At 38.7% G+C, this 21,244-nt stretch overlaps 1 protein-coding gene across 5 annotated transcripts in view; it reads right to left on the reverse strand.

Annotated features, from left to right (window-relative positions):
* Positions 1-21,244, reverse strand: part of PTDSS2 (phosphatidylserine synthase 2) — a 49,877-nt gene that overhangs the window by 17,769 nt on the left and 10,864 nt on the right. For 4 of the 5 annotated variants that reach the window (XM_075048554.1, XM_075048553.1, XM_075048555.1 and 1 more), the window contains 3 exons: positions 14,621-14,722; positions 8,146-8,228; positions 2,768-2,835 (listed from right to left, as the gene is read on the reverse strand). In XM_075048554.1, the coding sequence (XP_074904655.1) occupies positions 2,768-2,835; positions 8,146-8,228; positions 14,621-14,722 (253 nt within the window). Of the gene's footprint in view, positions 1-2,767; positions 2,836-8,145; positions 8,229-14,620; positions 14,723-16,316; positions 16,721-21,244 lie in introns of those variants that run through there. The other variant, XM_075048552.1, reaches the window with a different exon arrangement.

A 21,244-nucleotide genomic window follows, 5' to 3' on the forward strand; every position in this document is an offset into this window, starting at 1 on the left:
AATGAACTTAAGATTTCTTAAAGATGAAAATTGGAGATACTTAACTCTGTTTCCTAAGCCACTTCTGTATGCCCCCTCCCTCCCAAAAGCTTAGTACTCGAACTAGCACACAATTCATCCTTCCCACTGACCCTTTTGCCCTTCCTCTCCTCTCCTCAAGCTTGGCGAGGGTAAAGAAAAAGCAGCCAGTAACTCAGGAAAGGCTCATTTAATGGCTGCATCTCCTGCTTTGGTGACCTTCTGGTTTCCTAGAACGGGAAAGATCCAGCAGCACTTTAAACAAGCAGCTCAAACGAAACACAGTACATGCAAACATCAGCAGACTGAGCACACCAATTAGGTGCACTGTTAGCAGGATTAGTTGCACATGTGTGCTCAGCTCACTTCAGCTACAGAAAGTCAAGAACTGCACTGCATTTCATGGCAGAAAAAAAATTAGTGCCACTCATTGAATAAACAGTCATTTCAAATAAGGTCCCACTAGCAGCACAGGTAATAAACTTGAAGCAAACAGCAAGGAAGAAATTGTCAAAATATTAGTTATAAACAGTGACCAAATTTACTAGTAACTCAGACACACATTTGCTGAATAAGTATTTTCCAATGAAATTGCTCACTGTTGTGGTCAATGTTTTACAACAGAAGCAATGTAACATCTATGACAGACTAGCAGACAGTAAAAGCAGGGCAAGGCCAACATTAGTTAATAGCAATAATAAAAACATTATAGAATAACACCACTAAAGTCACATTAACTGTAAGACAAGCTTCAACTATGAGCGAGCTTGTATTTGCTTTTAGGGAAGTTTAGTCACTTATGGACTCAGCATAATTTTAACCTTATTTAAATCTATGCAAAGTAATAATGTATTTTTAGTAAAGAGCTGAGCAACAGCTAGCAAGTGTCCTTAACAACTAAATGGCTGGTAACATAATATACCACCAGAGGAAAGCAACACAATTCCAGGCTTTTCTATTAGAATTCAGAACTACAACAGTACCATCAAATAAAAATGAAACATATTATTCAGTCTGACTGCAGCTAATCAGCAGTATCATTTACAAGGATGCCTGGAAAAAAAAAGGTGACATGAAACAGTAGTAACATAAGAATAAATTGGAACTGAGTAAGTATTCCTCAGTGGTGAGGAATAACAACAAAAAAGGCAAGACAGACCTGTTCATGCCCGTGAAAGGGTCAGAACTCCACTCCCTCCAAGCAGGACAGGCAGCCTGAAAGAAACCCTAATGAGACATTAGGGCCCTGCATAAGGGTTTACACTGAACCCCCAAGTTACATCAACGGGACAGAAACTCACACTGTTGTTTACTGATCTACTGTGGACACAGTCCAGCTGCTGACTGAAACAATGAGCCAAGCATAAAAAAAAAAGAGAAAAAAATAGACACTTCTGTGTTCTTAAGAGAGCTTGGCACTGACTTTTGGGGAGGCTCCAGGAAAGCCAAGCAGAACAAGAAATGCTGGAGCCAAAGGAAATCTTTGATTAGCTGGAAAGGGTGTGATCAATATTAAAAACTCGTTTGCAAAGCAAATGCCCTACTCCAACAGAAGACAGATGACAGATCCTGACACCTCTGAATTCCAGCCCCACTTCTTCCAAGCTCACTTGGCCTCTAGAGGCAAAACGTTTTGGTTTTTTTTAAAAACATGTTCCTCATCCTTCTCATCTAAAATGATTTTTTAAAGCTACCTGATGAGTATGTGATGGTACTTGCACTACCTTTTTAAAATAGAGCACCAAATGTTACTAAGATGTCAGCAAGAAGGACCTATCTGAAAATGAACAAATGGGGACTCTAATTGGAATCTAAATCTGAAAAGTAGCCAGCTGTCTGACAGGACAGTTACCTCTCACGGTTTAGTACCTCTACGTTTGCTTTTGGTTTCAAATCATGCTGTTGCCTGAGATGACTGCAACAATTGGATTGAGTAACTGAAGAAAGGATGAATCTCCTTCAAATTCTCGAGCTCTTTCTTGGCACTCAAACTTGATTTGCAGTGGTGCAAGTATACATATAGGAGCACAAAGGCTTTGTTAATAGCATCAGGTTTACTGCTCTTGCTTATCTTAAAATATTTTACTTTAACTGCTGCATTTCTGAGAAGTCATAGAATTGTAAAAGCCAGGGGAAAATTCTCAGTTTACTAAAGGACAAGAATATGGTAAAAAATAAGGTACTTTATTTGGAAGTACCAATAGCATGTCTTTCTAGAAAAAACATCATCCTCAGTTTGCTGCCACTACACAAAATTGTGTATTAAGTTTTGTGAATTTTTGGCAATAAACTGAAGAAATGTTCAAAGCACCTATCATTCAAGGTAAAAAGTATTTCAAAAGATTGAACAAGATGAATTCACTCTACAACCTGTAGGATCTAAGAAACTAACAGCTGGTATGCAACTTCAGCAAGTCACAAAGTCCAGCAGAGCAGAGACTAAACATGAGAAGCATCAACTCCTGATTGTTTGATCTAAAGAACTCCTCTGACTTCTCATCGACTTATTTAAGAACACTGCACTGTGGTGTCTAACCTAGGCCGAGACTAACTGGAGGTTAGACAAGGTGAAATATTTTTGTAATATTGTAATTTTTCCTCAATCTAGAAGTCTCAAATAGCACAATAATTTGATTTCACAAAAATGAAGAGCATATCCTGTAGTCAGCGAGAATCCTAAAGAACACCACAAAGGATTTTATATCCACATTAAACTGGCATTTAGTAACTAGAGGTTTAAGTTACTTACCTGAAAGAGTATAAAGATGAGGAAGAGCTCATACACAACGCTGACACACAGCCAAAACCTCCAGTAAGCTACAGAAACAAATGGGATATTAGCAAGCTTTCAAGAAAAACAGCAGTCAATTATTCATTTACTGTAATATAACTTAACACTTCAAGAAGAGATGCTCCCACCAACAAATTATAAAGCCCAGCATTCAAGTAAAGTGTTCACCATCTCACCATCCTTCCTAAAGTGTATAACCAGAAAGGCTCTTTAACTACCAGATGGGCTGCTATGTAAATTTGCCAGAATTGCTCAGGCCATGACCTAGATCTGTGAGGATGGACCAGGATCCATAAGAACGCTTCATCCCAATGAACTAAGTATTTAGAAGGAATGATACATGCCACTTGCAATGCTTTCTAGCAGTCTTTGGAAGAGAACTATATCCTTCTTGAACTAATCTAATTTCTTTCTCCAAGATCTCACGGAACCAACTTTGGTTTTCCCAGCCCTATCACAGCTAACGTGCTTTGCCAACTTCTGCCTATGTACTGCTAAAACAGACAAGACTAAGACTGGCAGGAGGAACCACTGCTTTTACTTTTGTAAGCCCATTTTACTGTGAAGACAAGGTTGTTTCCTCAAGGGGCACAAAGCATTTCAAAATACCAAAGATATTTTCACTTTTACTAGGAATTAAATAAATCAAAAAAAGTACCAAAGGTGTAGCTGGTGCTAGATGCAAGACCTACAAGATCATCTGAAACTCTTCATAATAAGAGAAATATCATGCAAAACTCAGCTACTTCAGAGTCTGCAGTTGTTTTTCACCCTCCCAAGATGTGCTATTACAGATCTTCTCACACTTGAAGCAACACCTGAATCTAAAGGGTACACAAATTAAAGTATTTGTACACTTCCAGCTCCATCATCGTCACCTCAGTTCTTCTGAAAGACTCAGTCCTCAGGTAATAGGCTCTCTGACTGTCCTGGGTACAAGCCTTGTGGTCCATGGGCTGCATTCATGCCCCTAATTCATCCTACTCCACCCAGAGTCTGGTTTGGCCTCCATTCCGTAAGGTGATTTCTGGGCTCTGAAATCTCATCCAGCGTTTTTGTTAACTCCTATACAAGAGGAAGCAGGTTAATGCAGAGCCAGTATGTGTATGGAGTGCTCCAGCATTTTTCCTAACCACATCCAAAAATTTACACAAGGTAATTCAGCAAAACTTGACTCATTCCAAGTGGATATTTAAATTTCGTAGCAACATCACATACTAATCACTCTGGCATGATTTGAATAGACTTTCCTTCAGGTGTTTCCTGTTTACACTTATAAAACAGAACTCTTCTTACATGGTTACATCTAGGTGATAGTTAGAATTGGATTGGGGCAAAGAGGAATCAAGACAGTCGTTCATATGGTTGAGTGGAAACAGCAAGCTATTCCACCTGCATGAATATGGTTTGCCATGAAGTAAAAAAAACCAAGACCCTTAAGGCCTGATTTGGGCACTTATTAACTCCAAGGCAACTTAGGTATGTTAATGCTTAAAAGCAGGACCATGATATAAATAATGCAAGAACTAAACAAAGTCCAGGCTTGCAAACATACTTGTTTATCAGCTCAGAACCTGAAATCAACTAGCCATGGTGTTGCAGAGCTTGGTGGAGGCTTGTTTGACACCCGAAAAAAAAGTAAGTATTGTCTTTGCCTGCCCCCCCCAAAGAAATTCCACATTTTCAAAAGAACTCTCTAACAGCCTGCTTCTGACACCATCATTAAAATAGATTGAAATGTGAGAAGGTGTGACCTTTTTTCAGCAAAACTGCTAAATTAATTTCATAAAAAATGGCCTACTTTACACTTTTAGAAAAAAAAGGAAAAATAAGAGAGGCAGGTGTGGCCTGGGTAACAGGAAGTTCAGCGCTCTGTAACAGCTTTCACTGGAAATTTGGAACTTTTAAGACTTTTAAGTAAAAGTCTACAAACATAATTTTCATTTCTTAATTATGCAATATGAAGTGTCTTCTTAGGGGTCAGTCATTAAAAAACCAAACCAACCTCTAAACACACATTATGAAGTGGTTTTGCCCCTTGGTCTCCTTGAGGGAAGGAAAAGCAGAGTTCAGCCTACCTGCTCCTTGGTGAGGCAATAGCTAGTGCCTCTTGTGCAGCTGTCCTTACACAAAAGTTGTAAAAACAGTTATTTGAGACTTCTGTCCTTCCTTCAGATTTGATTAACTTTCAAATCCACTGGCAAATTTCACTTGGAAGGACTGACCAGGAGTGTGCATGCACCTTCTTGTCTTTCTAGAATGCAGCTTAGGAAAAACAAACAAGCAAAAAAACCCCTCCACTGGTCAAAAGATTATTTGGAAGAGAGGAACCTCTCCCCAAACCAGCACCACTGCACTGCTGAAAAGTACTTTAGCCTTTTGAATGCAAGCCTGCAGGACAGAAATACAGTGGTGACTTTCTTAACATGATTAAAAAAATCTTTTTAAAAGTGATTAAAATTTTAAAGTTTGATAAGGTGTTTTCTATCCTTTCCTATAACAGCTGCATACCTTGAAGAGTAGCCATTATGTTCAAGCCAGACGTAAGAATTAACCTTTCATTAACACACTTCTCCCACATGAACTAAGCATTGTTTCCTTCCAACATCACCTTCAGACTAGGAGCCTTAAAAAAAGCTGAGTTTTTTCTGACCTATCAAGCCTTGTTTGACAATTTTTACACTACTCACAGACATAAATGTGGCAGACTAGTTCTGACACTGATATACATACAATTCAGAAAGCAGAAAAATCTAAATCCTTATCTGAGCTTTTCTTCTCCTATATATGTAGGGTTCCAGCAACAGATGATCTGCAGCTGCTGATTATGCTCAGCAATACTACATAAGTAAAAAGAAAAATACAATCTGGTTATAATTTAGTGTGCTTTCCTCCCTGGCTGACATAAGTACCCAAGATGTTTTGAAGACTACTTTATATCTGTACATGTACACCAGAAACAAGATGTTTTCAAAGCTGTACAAACACTATGTTCTCTGTCTTCCTGGACTGGCCTCAGCTTTAGCTATAAAGTTATTTTTGGCATACCTCTAATATTTGTTTTCCTTAAATGCACCTGTCACCATGAACCTTCCTCAAATTAAGACTATCTTCCTGATTAAGTAGGCTTCAACTAATCATTTACATACCTGATAGTTTAGTGATTACTATGCTCAAACACTGAACTGTTGCCATTGTAGGGAGACTTGAAAACACAAGGTGAAAACTTAACAAGAGCGCGCTGCCTGGCTGAGTGCACAACCAGCCACTTACTCCTATTTAGCAACAGAGGTTTTGAGTTTGACCTATGCCACCTGAAAGGCTAAACGAGTAAAGAAAAAAAATTCCAAGGAAAGTAGACTTACATTGAGGGGGGAGACTAAAAGCAAAACTTGTTGCTTTAGCAAAACCAACAGTGAGTTGGCATACGCGAGCTGTGTATGAATAAATCAGGTGGATAAACACCAAGTAAAAAGAGCTATTTCAACAGAACAACATTAGGCACAAAAACCAGACAAAAATATAAAACATCTCTGAGCTAGTCATAAATAGGTACACACATACTGAATAATAGGGCTCCAAAAATCACCTGACAGAAGCAGGGCACGAAACCTAGCTACTTTTATGATACAGCTTGAAGAGTTCACGTAACAGATCTGATGTGGCTGTATGTGATCGTAGTGACCTCACTGACCCAAAGGCTTCTTTCTGCCCTATAAATGGAAGCAGCGCACACCAGCAGCCTGTGCTGCCAGTTCCTTTGAGATGAGATCTTTCTCCCAGAACAGCACCACAAAGCTAAGGTCAAAGACTTGATTGCCTGATGGGAACTTCCTAATACGCCCCTCTAACTGGAGAGCTGACGCTGAATCTCATGGGGCTGCAATGCCGTGCTCTCTGCTACCTGCTAGAGCCTTCCCACAGGAGAGGTATGGAGAAAGACTGCCATTCTCCTTTCAACAGGCACCCAGATGTCTTGCTGTGACTGTGGAAGTATCTGTTACCGTAGCAAACTGCTATAGCCCCTGAAAACCACTCTTCAAAAATCATCCCATCAAACAAGATAGAGGAAAGATGAAGTTAAGACAAAAGATGTCATGAATACACTCAATATTTGAAGTGATTGAATACATGGGAACTTCTTCAATCACCCTGTTCATGGACGATTTGATTCTGCTGAAAGATACTCAGCTTCAGTCCAGTAACTGCTGTTTCCAAGACAGGAGCATACAGAGGTGGTAGACGTTGGCTCAGTCTACACTAGAAGTTTGCTGCAGACATCTCTGACCTTTGGACTTTCCCCATCCAATTTGTACTATGTTGTTCTAGGGAATAAAAATTACTTCCATCCCAGACAAAACCACTGGATATTCTAAAACTGAAAGCACCCAAACATCACTGGTGTCCTTAAAAGGAGTAATTTGACTTATAGGAAGAACCAGAATTAACTGTAACAGAAAAGGAAGACTAAAAACTGCTATTTAATAAGACCTCAGAAATGCAAACTTCTGAATAAAACCTTAAGTTTGCAGAGGTGTGCTGTGGGCATTGCTCTAGAACAACATCTGCTTTGATCAAGGTTTTTAACATGTCTGCTGTTTCTCATATAGAACAGCATTCCTAAACTTTACAGTTTAAAGGTTAAATTTTTGGCATAAGAAATACTTATAGCTGTATTTGACTGTAGGAGAGACTAATGCTTTCAGGAATATTATGTAAGCCTATATATATTCCCTTAATTATTTCTCAGTGATTCACATCTAAAAATAGGCAAAAAGATCAAAGATATTAAAACATTTTCATACTTCATCTGATGTAACACTACATGGAAGAGGTTTTGTGTTGTGCTTTCAAATGCTTTCAAGACTTACAGTCTTACTAGAAATCTTTAAAATCATAATCAAGGGCTTCTAATTTACCGGTTATTGTGGATAATGGACATACAGTAAAAGGAGCATAGTGCTCCAGCAACTGGATACATGGTCAGAAGTGCAGTCCCATTATAGAAAGGGGGGGGGGGGGGGGGAGGAATAAGCAAGGGAAGTTAAGGCTTCGAGAATCTGGCAGTTCACACAAAGCTTTTGCTAACAACAGGAAGCCAAAATAGGGAGACAAAAAAAAAATCCTATGCTACATGCAGATTGAAAGCACAGGAGGATCGCTATGCTGTTTGCAGACTGAGAGGCTATGTGCTAAGTGTGCAGTGTTAATGAACCTATATTATTATTACTTAAAATTACGACCTACCTTCTCTACAAGTAACACAAATATTTACATTCACCATAAACCATGCAATTTATCAGAAACATTTGAATGACTTAAGCAACATAAATTACCTGGATGAGGTCTTGAAAATGGTCCATCTTTAGCTTGTGTAACTCCAAAACATAAGAAAACCAAAATACTGGCAACAATACCTCTGAAAGTAAAAAACAGAACAAACTGTTCATATTGCTTCATCTTCCTAATGAAATTGTAATTTATATTCTTCGACGTAAAGAATGTCTGGTCTTTGTTTCTTAACTACTAAGCATGTCAATCATAAGTAGGTGACTTTTGGAGATTATATTTCAGGGAAACAGGTATAAATTCCTATACTTTTAAGTGTGGTTTCATGACAGACTGTCTCAAATGCCAAACTTTAGCCATCCCTCCTTCTCCCTTCCTCCTCAGTAACTGCATGCTTCCATTGCTTCCATTTTGCTGTCATTTACTAGTATCTGGCCAGCCAAGCAAGGAGCCTGATCTGGCTGAGAACTCATCCAGCAAAAACAAAAGAGCAGTTCCTTGATCGACATGATGAGCCTTAGCCTGCAGGTGATCGTGAGATGCACAAGTCAAATGCTTCCCTATGTCTCTGAGAAGCTTTCATGCCCACTTTGTCAGAAAGACACTTAAAATTTAGCAGTGAGAAAGCTCTCAAGTTAGAGAGCTTCTAATTGCTCCAGTAAAATTTCAATTAAATTTAAAAATGAACTGTTGAACTTGTCACCACTCCAAAACATTTTCTTAGTCAACTAAAGACAAGAAGGAGCCTATAAGGCCAAACAGCCACTGGTGCTATTTCAAAAGCTAGAACTATAATATAGACCCTAACAGAAACATTAAAGAAAAATAAGAAATATCAGACCACGGGCCCAAGTATACTAAATACCCACAATGTCATCCCAAACCCCTAAGCCCAGACCCACACAGTTTTGTCATCCTCAGCAAGGTAAGACCTAAATAAGGGCTGCCGCAGTCCTGCTGTCTGCCTCCTGGAAGAAGGCAGAATTTTCTGCATTACCAGAATGAGATGGTACAAGGACTGATCTGGCTGAAAACTAACCTAGGAAAAAACAAACTTCTATTCAGTTGGCTTGGCTCACCTCTCTCCCAAGGAAGGAACACAGCAGTCCCAGTTAAGGCTAAACCATCAGCTTAAGCCAATGTGGAATAGAACCCTTAAGGGCAGCCAGAAGGCTCCAGGAAGAGATCCTTACTGATCAAACAGCAAACTAAGCAAGTAACATTCGAGATCCAGGATTTGAAACCCACTGATCACATACAGTATGCTTTTCAATAAAGTTTTGTTTTGCAAGTAAAAGAAAAATGAGAAAATGCAAATACTCATGTCTGAATGCCTGACCCTTGCCATCAGGAACACCACTCCTTCAGTATGCAGTAGAGACCTCAAGAGACTGAGATGCGAGTTCGGTGGGTGAGGTCTGGAATTTAATTTCAAGGTACCTAACATCAACTTAAAATTCTCCTGAGATTTTAAGTAATTGAGATTTTAAACATCTTACATGCACAAAACGGCATTTCTTTTTCAGGGGGTGCCACCTGTTTTTCAAGAAGATAAGACCCCATGGTCTATACTTGGGCACGTTCCTTTAGTCTTAATGAATGAAGCAGTATAATGCAATCCAAAAATGCTCTTTTTTCTACATCTGCACTCCCAATAGAACTTTCATGCTTTCTCATATTACCTGCTTAAGAGCTGGCTGAAGAGACAGATAATTGAGAAATACCTCACTACATTGTAGGATAAGTGTAGGCCACATTTGCAGTAAATGATGCAACCCTTGACTGTAAATAAAATGGCTATGTTTGCAGGAGCCACAGAAAATACCCAATAATTTTGCTTTTATTAAGGAAATGTTACATACAAGAAGTAATAGTAGACTATTCATGCTTTAAACATTTCAAAATCTTATTTCAAAATAAAAACCAAAAGGATTTATGAAAACTATTTTGCAACATTCACCTCCGAGTATAAAAAGTATCTGCTTCCTGAAAATAAAAATGGGTTCTACTTAACAGATGCAACTCAGTTATTTTATTTGCTTTATGACACTGGGAAGCACAACAGAATTAGCTACCGCATGAATCAAAGATGAAGATGCTGAAAAAGTTTCAGCTGATCTCAAATGAGAATATTCTGCATTTTGAGTCACTAGTCTGTATTTGGAAATACCAGGACTACAAATTTACATTTACACAGAATAGTCTGCATTCTGTATCATGTAACAATGCACAGCTCTTTGTTCACTATCATTATGCTCAGCCATGAACCAGTGTCCAAGATCATTGTTTCAGGCCTTGTGAGGGTAATTTTCCCAAAGCTGGAGACGACATGAATCCAAATCACCACAGGAACTTAGTTATGTTCCTTTTTCTAAAATCTACTCTCAGCCAAACAGCAGCTGCAGCAGCTGTGCTGAAATAAGCTGGAGTTTCAGCTATATTATTTTACTTCAAGTTCACCATGAGAAGTTTTGAAGAAAATAACAAATTTGCATAATAACCATGTCAGCTCCATTATCTTTTTTTTCCCTGTGGTAAATAAATTTCTCCCCTTAACATCATCATACTGCCTCCTTATGAAGCTTTCAAAGCCTAACCAGCCTGCTGGCTTACCACAGCTTGAGGTAAGAACTTCTCTAGGATTTGGGGGCGACGGTTCTTCGAACTACCCCTGCAGGCAGCCTGGATGGATGCAGCTAACATATCTTCCTGGGCTAACAAATTTTCTTTAGCAGCAGATAGTAAAGCATGCCTACAAAAATAATTTTAGCACTTAACCAAATAAGAAAGGGCAAACATGGCAACAGTTTCATTAGTGCAAACAAGCTATTGCTTGTGTTATTTTAAGAGTTGATTCAGAGACACAAGACAATGAAGCTTGTCTGTATCTGTATATTGTCCTTTGTTCTAGGCTCTTAACAAGACAGCTCCCACTCCCTGTCCCTTCCCTGGCTGTATCTACAGTAGCATGACTGGTACAATCCCCTCAGTGGTGTCACAAGCTGAAGAACTGGTAGACTGGCAGATGGAGGTCTAGCCTCCTTGTTACCTTGTTTCCTCTGTGGGTGTTCAGCAATAGGAGGTAGAGATCATCAACTTATAAATACACATACACCTAGATTTGTTACCATGGCTGAGCAGTTATTGCCAAAAACTGGTGTAGAAAGGCATCTTAGAAGTGACACTGTTTCATGGCTTGAAATTCAATGTACAACCCTAATGCATACAGGATTTTAAACCTGAATGTGTTTTTTATATGGACAAAATATTAACATTTTTTCCTAAGAACGCCTACTCAGCATTCAAAGTATTTTGGAGATGTGGATTTCTTCCACTGCCATTGTATGCAAAGGAGGTTGCTGAATATTTATTTAGCTACCCTCAGAGCTGGAGCTCAGTCCTGTCAGCTCCTTCTGGGTGCTTAATGGCAGAGAAGTTGACAGTTGTCAGACGGGGTGGACTATTTCAAGGCTGCTTTGAATGCTGTAGGAACTGTGTGAATAAAGTCTCATCGATCAGACAGGCTTTGGAGCGCAACATCTCTTTGGCTAAGGAAGTAAGTTTTCAGCTGTCTCTACAACAGAGGCAATCTGGTCACATATCACATGATCACATCAACATTTTTGTGTGTGATCCTAATGAACTTTAACTAGATTTACATACAAAACGTTTCTATAAATCTTATCTTAAAAAAATAAATTCCTCCTTTATTTGCCCTAACATGCTGCAGGAAGAAAAATGGCACTCAAATGTCAGCATATAAACAGATGCCAATATAAACCTTTGCTATAGATACCACACCCCATGACCTCACAGGTTCATGCTCTAATTTGTTTTTTGGTCCATCATTTCTCCTGATGGCTTATTGCATGAATCCAGCCACTCACCCTGCCCTCAGCTGCGTCTGTAAGTGACTGGATGAAGCACTTTTATAGGGGAGAAGACAAGAGCCTCAGATGACTTCCTATTGCTTTAGCTAGTCCAGGAAACAGCAACAGCAGCTAGCACAGCAGTTTGTATACTTTGCTTCAATTTAATCATAGAATCATAGAATCATTTAGGTTGGAAAAGACCTTTAAGATCGAGTCCAACCTTTCTGCTCTAAGCACCTAATGCAGTTCACAGGCACTATGGCACCTCTCAGCAAGAGCTTAAGAACAAAGGAGGTTTAAGTGTTTGCAAGCATGTATTTAGACTTTTCACCTAAGCACCGAAACACTGTTCCACTGTCATTGTGCAGTAGTTGGAAATAAAAAAGCATGACAGCCAGAGACATTGCTCACTGATAATAAAACTACTTCTGTTCGTTAAGCAGGCAAGTGTTCCCATGAAATATTTGCACACAGTGACAGCCTCATGCAGGCCAAAATTTTAGATCAAAACACACAACAGCTCTACGTTAAGGCTGAAAAAGATCTGAGGGTAGGATAAGGTATTTTAAGTTATGGAAGCAAAAATAAAAATCTGTGAAAACTGGGGATATGGATATACTTACACAAGTTGTGACCATCTCACTCCTGCTCTGAAATGCCTCTTTTTATTCAAACATACACTTAAAAAGCCACATAAAATTGGTCAGGAACAATGAGATATGAGCACAGCAGGCACACGGATGCTAAGGAAGGTAAGGATAACGGCTGGGACATGAATTGAGCTGGAATCCTTCATGCTTAATGGTGATAAACTTGCCATAGCACTTCCCTCAAAGACCTCACAAAAGAGATTTAATTGGGACCAGACAGGAGTTCACTGAAAATTGACTCAGCATAAGGAGTGTGCTGAACAACACAGACACTTCCATCCATTTTGTAAATCACGGCCAAGGCAACAGAGGTGAAGCTTAGGAAAAGTCCACAGGACTTGTGCATTATGTTTGCATTGATCTTTAGCTTGGATGTAGAAATGATTTGACCAAATTAACTACCGTCTCAGACTTTGTCATGTAGCATGAATGACTGTGGCAATAGTGTAAGGGTGCAGCATGAATGGAAACAGAGATGCATTCTTCAAAACCGATTAACGTAAACCAGTATTTGGAAGACTGTATACAATTCTCAGGATGCTGCTTTTCAAGTATTTTTGCATCTAGATATTGCAGGCAGTATTCCACAAGCAGCGATGCAGAAGTGATCAAATAACATTCATTACCCATTGCCTGTTATGATGCTGTTACATTGATTTTAACAACTGGGCACATTCTTCCCTGCACTAAATATGCAGAAAGTAACTTCTATTTCATGAAAGAAAGCCTAGTCTGCTGATTAATCTTCCCTGGTTTTGCTTTTATTAAAGCAGTAAAGGCTCTAATCTCAATAATAGGATATTCCACTGAGTCACCTTAGATGTTTATTACTCCCTAATGATGTGTCATCACTTCTCTTACAGCTTTTCCCCTTCTTTATTTTTGAACTGCCATTCCAAAGAATGTCACGCCACCATCCGCTCCCCAGACTCGCTCGTTATAACTGGGAATAAAATGGCATTTATTCACACCAAAGGCTTGCAGAAATTTTCCCAGCTCCAGGCAGGGCACTGTGTTCCAACTTGTTTCATTTCACTCACACACATAAAAATACAAACCCTCAACTCGGCACACGTGTGAGTGTGAATTAAATTAGCTACATCTATTGTGTAACTGACAGAATAACAACCAAGATCACCTCAGGAAACACCCTAATTCCTGCATCTCCATGACAATGAATACTATATCCTGAGTCACTTTAAAAAAAATGTAAAAAATAGGAAGAAACCCTTTAACAGCAAGGGGAAAAAAAAAAAAAGCATTATATTTAAGCAACCAGACTGGTAGAAAACAGAATGATTTTCATGCTTATAGCACAGATGCTTTGCAGTCTGTAAGCACAGCCTTCATTTTTAAAATATACTTAGATTTTTAAAAGACCACTTTTCTTCCCCCTTTTTGTTCCTGACTGTATTTCTTTAAAAAGAAGAGAAATTCAACTACATTTAATCAGTTTAATTATGGTACAAATGGACTACATATGTAAGACTCTTCTCATTCTTATTTTCCAAGAGTTCCCCTTTGGGCTACAAGTTCTAATGTTAATTTTCAACAACAAATAATAATCTGTATTGAACTCCTGAACATAATTTTACAAAAACCACTTAAGTCAGAAAAATTTAGTCACAGCTCACGTAACTTAGAAAGTTAGGTTATTTTAAGAAAAAGAGGCAGAATCATTGCCAAAGAAACACAGCCAGTACTTCGAGGCTTTAGAAAGAGTTTCGTATTTTGTTCTAAATCACACACACAGCAGCCACCAGGTATGACAGTGAGTGACACTAAACTGATTAGAAATTAAATTCAACGACCAGCATCAAAGGAGCTTATAGACTTATGCTTGGTTTTGTCACTTTCTAAGGGTTGGGGCATTTAAACAAGTTAATGCAAAGGTCATTTGAGGTAGCTTATCCACAAGGTAAAAGCGTGTATGGTAACTTGTTCATACAGCTACCTTTTTCTAATATACACGTTATAGAAACACTTTCTCAAATATTTACCTCTTTGTATTATAGGCTGTATCTTGTGGTGTTTCTTCAAGCAAGGTTACGTAGCCCAGCGCACATGTGAGGATGAACAAGACTGTTAAGGTATGAGCTCTCCTAAAAATTAGAAGAGAGAAAATTGACATCAGAAAGCAGAAAAAACTTTCATCTTCACCTGTCAGTGAAGCCTCAGTAAGTCTAAATACATAGACAGCAGTCAATAATACTAAAGAAGCTCTATGTATTGTACAGCACAGAAAACGGAATTTACAGTGGCACTAAATTTAGTTATCAGTCCATTGTGCACTAGCACACAACAGAAGCCTACCACAAGAACGGATCTTGCTCATTTTCCCCCCAGTGCTCTGAGTTAAGGAAAATTTGGACAAACACTTGCCAAGTGAACAACAGCAACTTGAAAAAAATTAGCACCAACTGTGCTAACACTGAGATCTAAAAACCTCCAGATTTCTCTCCTGGTTTGTCAGGTATATACTTGATGGTGCTGCTCCACAGCTCTATTTCAAAGCCTGTTAATAAAAACTGCAGCAGACTGAACAGACTCTTAAGACTAAACAGAAGGGAACTCACTCCAGACATGGGAATTACACATTACAGGAAAAACTAGTCATTAAAAAACCAAAAACAAAAAAAAAACACCTCTGAATGAGACCAGTTGCAATTGTAGGAATTAGGATGCTGCCTCTAGATGCCTTATTTCCAGTAATTCTTACAGTTTCATTCCATCTTAGATCTGAAGAGCAGGTACAGACTGACAGCTAGAGGTTTGTGCCGGCAGAACTCTATGTGGCCACCTCTACACAAGGGGTTTCGGCAGGAACAACCGTGTCAGCAAAGCTCCACAGTAAAGCTTGGTGGTTGTTTTTCTACTCTCTTAAAGTGTGCAACCTTGCTGGTGTAATATACTGGTACAGGCAGAACATTGCTAGTGTATATGGAGTCACAAGTTCTTGTTTCCCCATCCATGAGAGTCCATTTGCTTATACTGATTTTGGTGTGAAACAAAAAAGAGCTAAGTACACACAGCCAGACCAGGGAGTTAAGAAGAGAGCTTACTGCAGCTAGTTGATGTGCACACACATACACCTACTGATTATGACATACGTTATATTCTTACATTGCACTGTCTGCATTTTTTTATTTAAAGTTGAAAATTCCTTTCCTAATGAGAAGCCATTTATTGTTTTCAGTAGAAAACTTATCTGACCTCAGCTCAGAAGCATGTGAAGTCTGGCCATTTAAGATCAAATCAAAGACACAAGTTCTGTTTTAGAGGACTACACAACATCTCTTAATACAAATGATTAAAATAACACAGGTATAAAGCATCAAGCTTAGAGAACAGAAAAAACATGAATTAAAATAACTGTATGTGACAAGTATTTATAGTGGCTCTTTTTACATTTTCTTTATATTATATTGTAATAGAAGCTAGCATTACATTTCCATTTTATGCCAAAAGACCAAAATTTATATATATTCAAGTTGTACAGTGCATGATAAACTGCAGATCACCAAAGATTTCTGAGAAGTTCACTGACTTAACTTTCAGAGCAATTCTAGGTAGGTTACTGGATTTGATGTTTAAAGGTAAGGTAAGCGTTATTTTGAACTACAATTTCATCCTAATCCAAAACACAGCCACTTCTCACAGCATCCTTTTAATCCCACTGGAAAACACATGCAATACCTCATAAGCAGATGCAATCCTCTTCTGCCACTGCTAAAAAGGCGTTCGGCATTTAACACTATCCTTCCTTGCAGTCCAGCGGACACAGACTAACCAACTCCAGGAAAAAAAAAAAAAAGAAGAAAAAAGGGAAGGACCCACAAGTATTTTCAAAATTTGCAAGGAAACAACACATAAAAAAAAATACGCAAAGGCTTTGCAGCGGCAAGCTTCCTGCCCAACAGATGCACTTTCCCTTTGACTTGCCACCCAGGATGCCAAATAACAGGTGATTCAGACATCATATACTTAACATTCATTTAACAGACACGTGACTCAGTGCCTATTTTGTAACCTACAGTAGTTTAAAAAACCAAATACAGTCCTCTCAAAGGAGGCAGTACAGCAGGGGACTGAATTAAATGCTCTAATTCACTTAAATCAGACCATGGTCTTGTTTGCTGCATTTATAGATGTATATAATTAATACAAAAACAACCCATATTTTGATCATAGAAAAAGGTTATGTTAACTGCAAGGCTATGCATTATGTTTTATGCCTTGCTTTATTGCTTACTTTTTTGAAACTAGTATCTAAGAGGCTACTAAAATAAATCTAGAAATGCTGTCTTCCATCTTACCATTTCATCATCTGAATGCCTATATGAAGTTGATTACTTTTTCAGTGCATTGAGTGTCGTGTAAATTGCCAAAACAACAGTTACTAGCACGGCCTCATTTAGATAAACACATCTAGAAACTCATCGATGGCCTAGGTTCATTTATCCCTGTGGGGAGTTTGTAGCAAAGTGAATGGTCAGTGTTTGAGAGCTACATGCACCCTGCTTTCGGTTTATTTTTGGTGCCACAACCACCAACTTGAATTTCAATGAGCTGCCCTGTTTAATGAGAAACAAGAGGCTATATATCTCATCATTACCCTTTTAGCTCAGTTTTCATTTCCAGCTGAAGCCAGATTGTCTTGTAGCAAGTTTTCAGGATGGTTAGTCATGTAAACGAATTTGCAGTCTAGCATGAAATCCAGAAGCCAGGATGAAAGACTTTATAGATTGGTTTGTCTTCTGGAAAGAGCAAGTTAGCAGCTCTAACCAGAAAATTGCAAGTAGCAACAAAGTGATGGCAGCTGCTAGAGGTAGCAGAGCACCATGCAAACCTACCTATCAGAAGGAAAAAAAAAAAAAAAAAAAAAAGGGCAAGCATAGATACACACCATATCTTTCCACAGCTTCAGAGTTAAAAAAAATAAAATAGAAATCCACAGTCATATGGAACAAGACAAAATGTGAAACAGTTACAGTAGCCAGAAAAATGAACAGCGTACAGAAGCACTTATATGAGTGATGTCAGTCTGGATGAATTAAACTGCATAAAGAGGGATTATTTTAGTCTCCACATACACTTTAAAATAACACAGCAAGAGGAAGACAACTAAGAACATCCCCAGCAAGGTAAGCATTACAGGAATTATGCAGAAAGGCTTTTATGTTCTCCTAGCCTGAAGTCTGTGGAGACTGAAAACAGCTAAGCAGACCAGGTATCTTCCCCTTGGAATCATACAGGAGTTCAGGCAACACACCAGAAGCAAGGGGGTACAGACTACAGCCAGTTCTAGGAGGTTTTATGTCAAAAATTCTGAGAAAACAGTGCCTAAAAGTATACGTGTACAAAAATATGTAAGACCAGGAAGGTCAAAGAGAATTCACAACAAATCCCAAACTACTAAAAAGCTGGAACATTAAGTAGTTTATTTTTCTGTCTTCCTGTACCTTACATCTAGCTCTTTCTCCATTTAAACACTCAGGCATTTAAGTGAAATAATTCAAGTTTTGTTTTTATAAAAATACTTGCCCTGCTAACTTACTTAAACACCAAGTGAGGGCAACTTAGGCAGTCCAACAGGCAGCATCAGTCACTACACCTCTCCAACACTGCAGTTTACAAAGAAATGGGGGCTTTTCCAATGCATGGGATTAAGTTTGATTCTAACTTCTGTTTTTCATGGTAATTCATTCTTCTGTCATATTTAGAAACTGTAGGTTTTTCAAGGAAATTACTATCATATCTTTTATTTTCCAAATAAAGTCTATGAGAAAAAAGAGCTAAGGAAATTTTTAAAGTATCTCTTTTCTGGGGAGATTCGGAGAGATCAGCTCCCTGGATGGAAAGGAGGGAGTAATACCCCAGCAGAGCGTGCAGTGGATGACCTCATTCAATCTCCAGTACAAACTAAAATCAGCTTAAGTGAATGGGACCACACCCTTATTATCCATTGCTTTGCATTAGTGTTCTTGTTTGTCATAAATGATGCAATAACTACATTAAAAACACTAACAATCATTGAGAATGGCATGCAAAGGATTTATTTATCAATCTTTTTGTCACTTCTCTAAGTGAAACAAAATTCCAAAGAACAGCTAGTACAGTTTCCCTCTTTGCTTTAAAAAGTTGCATTAATAGCTACTGCTAGAGAAAGAACCCGTCAACTAAAACAACTAGTCCCATCTTAGCCTATCATCAACTTTTTCACAAAGAAATATTTTTTTCTTTTTTCCAAATAATGGTAAAGTCATAAAAGCGTTTCTGAAAGAGATTTTAAAAGATGAACGAATGTCAAAGCTCTCTACCCTCCATACCAACGCATCATCTGACACATGCTGGGAATTCTAAAGAAAATATGACAAATAGACAGTACAACAAATCTACTACTTCAACAGCAGTATAGTGTTTAAGTTATTGTGAAGAATAAGATACAGGAAAATACAATAAAAATTAATAACAATTTAAAACTGACCAATATTTTGACATTCAAAATCAAAATTGTAATTAACAGGGAAACAATCCTGTTTGGATATAGAGAGGTTTTTGAAACCTTCAAGAAAAATTCAACCTTGGTCATAATCTTGATAATACATCCAAAATTAGAGATATGAAACCGAGACATTCATGTTGCACAGGGCCAAAGCAAGTGGTCAGGCCTCAACATTTCAAAACTAAGAGGTTAACCGCCAGTTTGTGACATGAGATCTCTCTCATCCACCTAGATCGCAAAAAAATAATCAGTGGCAGCCAAAGCAAAGTATGTACTTCGTACGTGACACTGTCTGAAAGCTCCAAGCATCTACATCTGTAATGCAACAGAAACATGGCTGTTGGTTTTAAGCTGTAGGCTGCATTTTAAAATCTGTTTAAACTCTCGGAGATAATAAAAATGTACCTATTCTTAGACCAGTAACAAGTCTTCAGTACATCTATAAAGGTACATAACACTGATTAAATTTCTGTACGTACTTGTGACACTCCAAAATAGTAACGTTGATTTTCCTTGCCATAAATTGGTGCCTCTCATAGAACAATCACTCAGTAAGAGAAGTACAACAACACATACCTTCACAGAGAAACTAGAACAATGGATTAAAAAGCAAAGCTTCAACAAATTAGTCGTTTCCTTTGAAGAAGAGAGGAAAGACAAAGTTTCCATTCATCAGTTCTAGAGAGTTCACAAGTTAATCAAAGTTTGCAAAATGATCTGTTTTAAATATTAAACATTTCTATACGTTTAAACCTATTGAAATCTTTGTTGCGGGTTTTAGTTTAAAACAGTTCCACAGAGACAGCATGACTTTGCATTACAGATAACACACACTTTAAGCAGGTTTTTTTTTTAAAAAAAAAAAAAGGCAATAATCAGGAACGAGAAGAAGGTGCCCTTACGCCAGATTTAACTGCATAAAAGCACAGAGCTAATTCTTCAGGCTGATGATTTGTTTTGTAAACTGCTGTAGAATTCAAGTCATATGACAGCGCTCTGATGAGCCAGAGTTCAAATGCCAGCATGGAAGAAGCTGTCTGCAGAGAGCTCCTACCATCCCAGTGTGCCCTCACAAACACAAACTCTTTCTGTGCACAGGGTACACCACTACAAGGAAAGTGACTTCCCCAGGGTGAAACTAATTCTGCATACTCTTGGCATGCTGAACCTTTGATTTCACCAGATACTGAAAACTCACTTGTATCACTTGTGGCAGCGGGGGGTCTGCCTTTGCACTCCCCCCTGAAAACCACCCCTAGGGACCCCAGGCTGACTTTCACCACGTTTTTCTCCATTCTCCTTAAAACTTCTGCAGCATGTTTACAAAAAAGAAACTGATACAGAGAATTAACACTAGCGTAAAGCCCAGCTGGGGCATTAAACTCTCACAGGGTCTCTGCACAAAGATACTTCTACACTTCTAGTTTACTTGAAGGAACTATGCAATCCCTTCCTTTCAGGAAAGGGTAATGACATTCTAATAACGCAATTCTCAGGAGACAGCTGCCCTCATCCTTGACAAGAGTTAATACGCCCAGCCGACTAACGTGGCTTAGCCGGATTGCACAACTGCCTCCTGGATGTTCTAGCAACCGGACACTGCCAGGGCATAGCTAAACACTAAAAAAGCACAGGCTGGGTGACACATCAGTAGCCTGATGCAAGATTTCTCTGCTCAAGTTAAGCAACATGCTTAAACTTGGTCAATTCTGACCAGGTAGAGAATCAGAAGAGCGGATTCAGCAAATACAGAACCTCACCATGGCCCACTTTAAAGCAGGAAGCTTTTATGGCATTGGGGGGGGTGGGTGGGGGGAACAATCCAACAAATGTTAAGTTTCCAACAAGCTTGAGGAACATTGCCTTGGAAGTGCTGCAGCCAACCCTCACGAGAGGGTACGAAAAAAGCTCCTGCTAATTTGCAGATCATCTCCCTAATCTCTCTTTCAGCTAAATCATCATCTCTTCCTCCAGACAGCCTTTTAGAAAATCTCACCCTACTGTAAAGTTAGTTTTTTAGAGGTAAGAACAATGTGCAAGGAGTGGCCAAGTAGTACTTTGCTTTGAATACTAGTCCTGTGTTTCCAAAAACGGCTGGTTTGCACACACATATCCTCAT

This window comes from Buteo buteo, chromosome 16 (assembly GCF_964188355.1).
Source record: "Buteo buteo chromosome 16, bButBut1.hap1.1, whole genome shotgun sequence".
NCBI lineage: Eukaryota > Metazoa > Chordata > Aves > Accipitriformes > Accipitridae > Buteo > Buteo buteo.